Source organism: Poecilia formosa, unplaced genomic scaffold (assembly GCF_000485575.1).
Source record: "Poecilia formosa unplaced genomic scaffold, Poecilia_formosa-5.1.2 Scaffold22, whole genome shotgun sequence".
Taxonomy (NCBI): Eukaryota; Metazoa; Chordata; class Actinopteri; order Cyprinodontiformes; family Poeciliidae; genus Poecilia; species Poecilia formosa.
Window position 1 is genome coordinate 922,491 of NW_006799961.1, and position 6,169 is coordinate 928,659.

General features: G+C 47.9%; 2 protein-coding genes across 3 annotated transcripts in view; one reads left to right on the plus strand and one right to left on the minus strand.

The window, feature by feature from the left end:
• Positions 1-521: 521 nt before the first annotated feature.
• skida1 (SKI/DACH domain containing 1) lies at positions 522-4,990 on the minus strand. The gene has a single exon (XM_007547869.2). The coding sequence runs from the start codon at positions 4,770-4,772 to the stop codon at positions 2,394-2,396; it is 2,379 nt and encodes a 792-aa protein (XP_007547931.1). The 5' UTR covers positions 4,773-4,990; the 3' UTR covers positions 522-2,393.
• A 14-nt stretch (positions 4,991-5,004) lies between these two features.
• The window catches only part of mllt10 (MLLT10 histone lysine methyltransferase DOT1L cofactor), a 53,452-nt gene continuing 52,287 nt past the window's right edge, over positions 5,005-6,169 (plus strand). Inside the window, exon 1 of one of the 2 annotated variants that reach the window (XM_016669366.1) lies at positions 5,005-5,086. Coding sequence is in view for 1 of the 2 variants with exons in the window: in XM_016669365.1 (XP_016524851.1) it covers positions 5,345-5,372 (28 nt within the window). In the remaining variant the exon portion in view is untranslated. Of the gene's footprint in view, positions 5,087-5,131; positions 5,373-6,169 lie in introns of those variants that run through there. The other variant, XM_016669365.1, reaches the window with a different exon arrangement.

The window sequence follows — 6,169 nt, forward strand, 5'->3', positions numbered from 1 at the left end:
ACACACACACACACACACACACACACTTGTTTACGTTGATAGGGTCTCTGTCAGGTAACTCCCCTCCCCAGAAAACCACCACTTATGCCCGTCAGCCGTGGTTTGTGCGTGGAAATAGGCTGCCGCTTTGCGTTGCGAATGGATTCCGCTCCTTCCTGCGCCGTGCAGCCTATATGTGCTTGTAACACAGCTACACCTCCCTCCGTTTTACTGCTGCAGTCATGCCCGTGTAGAATAACATATAACGGTGTAGTATAAGACAAGCCTGTGTCACACAGAGTCAAAGACAGACTGAGAACATCAAAAAGTTCAAGTTTTAGTTGTAGTAGCTCCAGCCTCGGACATAAGGCCTATGGTGAGTAGTGTGTGTGTGTGTGTGGGTGTGTGTGTGTGTGTGTGTGTGTGTGTGTGTCACTGACATCTACAATATGTATCCACAAGTTATTTTAAACGCACTTTTTTTTTACACTTCTCTGTCTTTCTCCTTTTTCTTTCCTCCTTCCTTTTCTTTTCTCTTTTTGATTTTTTTTTAAACAATCATTCTACAAGTGAATGCCCCCCTCACAGCCCACATCCTCCCCTTCCCTGTGTGCTTGTGAGGAGGGCTGACATCATTCACGGGCTTTGGGGTTTGTTGTGATCTGCCTCGCCATATAAGCTGCTGGGGCCTCTCTTTTGTGGCGGGACAGAAAAGCATGCCAATTAGCAGAGCGCGTCCTGCAACTGCCACGAACACCGTGGACACATTCACTTACAAAAACAATGCCTACATGTCGGTGCAAACTTAAGCCCCTCTTCATTTAAAGGTATGTACACACACTGTACGGGGCTACATGGAGCATGTCAGAGCGGCCATGTTCAGAAAGGCTACATTCAGGATGCATTTTACAAATAAAGAAAGCAACATTTCACAAAACCTAGAACTGTGTGTGTGTTGTTTTTTGTTTGTTTGTTTGTTTTTTAGGGGAGGGGTTATCAATTCCTCGGCTGTATCTTTTCTTAAAAAAAAATATTAAAAACAGGACATTATTAGGAAATTAAAGACAGGATAATATATATATATATATAATAAACTGAATCAAATTTTGATGAGCGAACACCCAGCAACAAAATCCATTCGTAATTTTGCAAATTTTGTCTCCAGAAGCACACACAATCAAATAAGTTCCCCTAAATAAACAGGTATGATTTTGATTTTTTTTTTTTTTTTTATAATTATCATTTTCTCCTTTAAGCGTTAGTCCTAAATATGAAGCTGAAACATGACGCAAAACGGCGTAGAAGTGCCACACTTTCAAACCTTTTCCTTGTGCTTCGTCGCATTGTTTCTAACCGGAATGATTACAAGGTGTACCACTGTTAACCCACTTTGGACGTCCTTGCGTTCCCCTCCCATTATGTACTACATGAAATACACTAGACGGACCCAGCCTGACCCAAAGGTCTTGTGTATGCCAGATGGACTCGGGAGTGACTTGAATATGGTATTATCCTGGGACCTTTTCTTGGAGGGCGGAAGGTGGGAGTCCACGAATGTTCTTATTTTTGATTGTCTGATTACATAAGGCTTGTTCTGCATCTCGGGCCCTTTGTTTATAGTGTCACACGTTTGCAAACTTCTGACAAATAACTGAAAATCTCAAGCACCCCAAGATAAAGTCCACAAGAATACATTTGTTTTGAACAACAAAAATCAAATAAAATTAAATTAAAATTAAAATAATAGTCAAGTTTGTTTTTTGTTTTTTTTTCACAGTTCACGTGGACTATTTTGGCCATCATAAAGACATAGAAAGAAAAACACAGCGCTGATTTATTAGAAAACATACCAGGTGGCACATAATTGGAAACCCTGATATTTTGTCTCTTCTTTATTTACAACGTGAAACAGTCCCTGCGGTTGTCTCATCCAAAAGATTCTTGGATAATTGTTATTGTTTTTAAAATTCCCCTTTATGTTTTTTTTTGTTTGTTTTTTTGTTTGTTTTTTTAGACAAAGAACAACCCCAGTGAAACCCTGCTACCAGACAATCCAACAGGTCGAGCAAACCAGGAAAACCGACAAAGAAGGTTACGCGAACAAAAAAAGATTGGGGAGCAAAACATATTGCTTAGATTGAATAGCTTATTTTGAAAGGAGGTTTTCGGGCATTAATCCACGAGATGTGTCTCACAGTCCTGTGGAGGCTTCAAGTGGGATCTTGTGGCTTTTCTTCAGGGAAGTGAGGGTGGGGTTGTTGAGGGGGGAGAATAAAAACGGAATGTAAATCCCAGATAAGGAAAAAAAAAAGTTTGAAAAATAAAACAAACAAAGGCAAAAGGGGTGAGCGATCACCTTAAGACACAGGGTACGTGGAAATGGACATAGTTGGGACTTTTAGTTTTGTCTCAGCTCAGTATTTCCTCGTTCTCTGAGTGTGCAGTGGGGGAGGGAGAATCTGGCCGCCTGGCTGCCACCTCCACACGGGGTGGGACGGAGGAGGAGGCCCGGCTCCCCTCAGTGAGCTCAGTGAGTAAGCAGGGCACAAATCCCCGTTGCTGTCAACGACGAGCGACGGCGGGGAAGGGAAATTTGCCATCAGGCTGAAAGGCGTTTTTGCTGGAGACGCCGCTGCTACTGCGGCTGCTGCTGCTAAGTTGCTGGCGGTGCTGCGTTTGCGTCTGCTCCGTAAATCCTCCGTGGTGGAGGAGGACGAAGAAGATGAGGAGCAGGAAGAGGAAGAGGGAGCCTCGTTGACTCTAGGCACGTTTTGTTTTGTGTGCGTCCGGGAAATTCGGGGCTTCTTTGCCTCCCGCCCCGGAGCCCTGCAGGTTTTGTTTCTCTGCTCCCCCTCCTCTACGCTGGGGGCGTCCTGGCTACTCCTGCATTCCTGAGGACCGCAGGGGAACCTGGGGGCCACGTCGGGGCTTTTCTCCGCGGCTTTAATCCCGCTGCTGGAAAAGCCTCCATGTTTGATGGCTCCGCTGAGATCTGCCTTATCTCCTTTACATTTGACCACAGCGGCCTGGCTCTGCAGGTATTCATATTCATCGCAGCTTTCCTCCACTTTTATTTTCACATTGCTGAGATTGAAGGCTGTCCTGCCGCTGTCGGGGTAGGGGGACGCGTTTGCGTGGGGCTCCTCGGACTCGGTCTTTATTCTTTTCGGCGGGGTGCTCGGTTTCAGCTTCTCCCGCTTGTCGACGCATTTTTGGAGCTTGCTGGGCTCAGCGTGTGCGCTGAACCCCCGGGACCTGAATGAGGCCGGGAGAGAGGCCTTGTTCGGGTCGAGCCCCGGGGAGTAAGGGACCGGCTCCTCTTCAGTCCTGTTTGGGTCACATTCAAACGCTTTTTCTTTTGCGGGCTCGGTGAAAATGCTCCCGTTAGCCACCGGGTTTAACTGTAAAGAGTCCTTTCGTGGTTCACCAAAGTAACATTTTTGATGTTTGTCCTGCCTGCTGTCGCCATGACTCAGCGTCCTGTGCTGCTGGTTGTTGTAGTGAAAGGTGGGCTGCAGGACCAAAGGTGCTTTCCCGGTGTGCAGACCCACCCGTGCACGTCTGAACCGGATGCTTTGGACCGAAACGCGGCTTGAAACGGAGCTCGAGTCGGACTGAGTGGAACTCTCCTCATCTTCGTCGGAGCTGACCTCTGAGCTTTCCGACTGAGTGTCGTCTTCCTCCTCTTCCTCCTCCGAGCTGCTGCTGCTGGTGCTGGAGAACCCGGAGCCGAAGTCCGAGTCTTGGCACTGTGGGTCCGAGTATGTGCTGCAGGATTCGGTGTCGCTGCTGTAGTTCTCCGCGAAGCCGGGCTCGTTGTTGTTGTTGTTGCTGCTGCTGCTGTTGTTGTTGTGGTGGTGGTGGTGGTGATGGTGGTGGTGGTGGTGGTGATGGTGGTGAGGTCGCGGGTCCAGATAGAAATCCGGAGTGAGATGGAAAGCACCGAAAGAAGCTCCAGAGGATTTGGGCTGGACTAGCAGCACCGGCGGCGCGTGCAGATGCACGTGTTTGCTCCTGCCGCCCCCCTCGCGCCTCCTCTTCCTTTTGTGGAGCGAGTCGCCGGCTGAGCGCGAGAGCCTGGACTGAGCTGCTGCGGCGGCGGACTGAAACAAGACCGGCTGCCGGAAAAACGCGTGCCTTTGGCTCACAGCGAATCTGTTCCCTGTAAATTTCTCAGTTTCATAGTTTTTGACGTGTTTGCGGCTGGATTTAGTCGTCCAACGGCAATCCCGTCCGTGGGCTTTGTGGTAAAATTGAGGTAGTTTGGCGTCGGTAAGGCAAGAAGAAGGACTCAGCTCCCTTCTCCTCCCCGTTCTGCCGTGCAGCGCGAGATTCTCTGGGACGCCGTGCAAACTGAACCAAACTTTTTCCTTCCACATCAGCTCCGCGTCCGCGCACAGGACACCCGAGGGCGCGTGCTCCTCCTCCTCGTCGTCGTCGTCGTCCGCGCGAGGGCACGCCGCTGTCGCTCTCCTCTTCTTCGCGGACTTCAACACCCGCTCCGTCTTGCAGGAGACGTACAGAGCCTCCACGTCCTCCCGCGATATAAGTGTGCACTTAGCAGCATGGAAAGCGATGGAGTTTATTGCCTTGAGCTTCCGGAGCTCCTCCAGGTCGCACTGGTGCTTCTTCACCTTCAGGTAGTCCATGCGCTTGTGCACCGTAGTCCGAGGGATGTTCTTCAGCAGGTCGGTGAAGACCTGAGACAAAGCAAACATTTGCTTGCCTTTGATGAGCAGGTATCCCAGTCTCACTCCTTGCATTTCCTCAAACCCACAAACCAGGTCTCCCATGTTTGGCGCATCAATCCATGCAGTCTCTGCTTGGACTCTGTGGATTCACCAGCAAATGGCACAGGGTCTCGGGCTCAAGGCATCCTGCATACCTTTAATCCATCCACTCTGCTGCTGCTGCGTCATGAAAATGCAAACTTTGACATGCGGAGTTTTAAATGGGGCTGTCCCTGTCTACTAGCTTGCCGACAGCATCCACCCCGGTCCGGCATGGTGAAGGAATGCGCAGGGATGCGTCCACCAAGCCGGGGGCCGCCGTTGTTACCTGCCTCCGCCCGGCTCCACTCCCCCTCTGGTCGGCAGCAGGACGAGGGGTAGGTGTGCACCACTGCCTCAGCCAGAGGGATAAAATAGCGAGAGGAGGAGAGGGAGAGAGGGAGGTATTGCGAGGGTGGGGAGGAGGGAGGGAGGAAAGAGTGAATCGGAGACAGGGGAGAAGCAGAATAAGAGCTAAAAAAGCAGCTGCTTTTCTGGCTGCTGGCTAAGACACAAATAAAAAAAAGAAAAAAAAAGCGACATGCAAAGGGAGGTGGACCAGTCTGGAGACACCTTCATCAATTAATGCTGGCGGAATGGACGCCCATTGGACGACGCTGACAGGTGATGCAATAAAAATGGATATTCCATCCCCACCCCCCTCCCACACCCTGCCATTACAGTAGTTTACAATTGTGCCCACAGTCTGCCGTTTGAGCAAATAGTGCTGTTCTAGAAGGAGCGGATGTTTCTGTAGCTATACACACACACACACACGCACTCGCACACAAAACCCCTACTATTCTTTATTACAAAAATAATCATCAACAACTCTGGAATCCGGTATAAACCGGAATGTATGATGTTGTTCCCTTTGGGTTTAACAATAAGGTGTGATATGTGTAATATGCGCTTGCTTATAAAATAGTTCCATCTTATGTTGGTGTATGTGTGTCGACGTGACGCAGCGCATTTTGAAAAAACAAACAAACAAACAAACAAAAAAAACATTTTATATTTATACGTTTCAATTATGCTGTCTTTTCCACGCTAGTGCAGAATGACCCACATATGCTCTAAGATTACAGGCGGGGGGTTTTAATTCTTTGACTATTTAGTTCAAAAGATGCGGATATTGCTGCACCATTTCTTATGCGTAATTACGCACGGCTTATTGAGCGAGAAGTAAATAACAAGTGCCTCTTGTAATACGTTTAAGGTGTAATTATTAAGGTAATTAAAGGAGAATATATTCAACGTTTTGCTTTGTTATTCCCTCCTTTGACACAAGCAGTGAATAGTGCAGAACAGAAATGCCAGTCAGGGTTGCTTTTCCCTTTCCACGTGTTTTATTATTATTATTATTATTATTATTATTATTATTATTATTATTATTATTTATTTATTTTTATTATTATTAT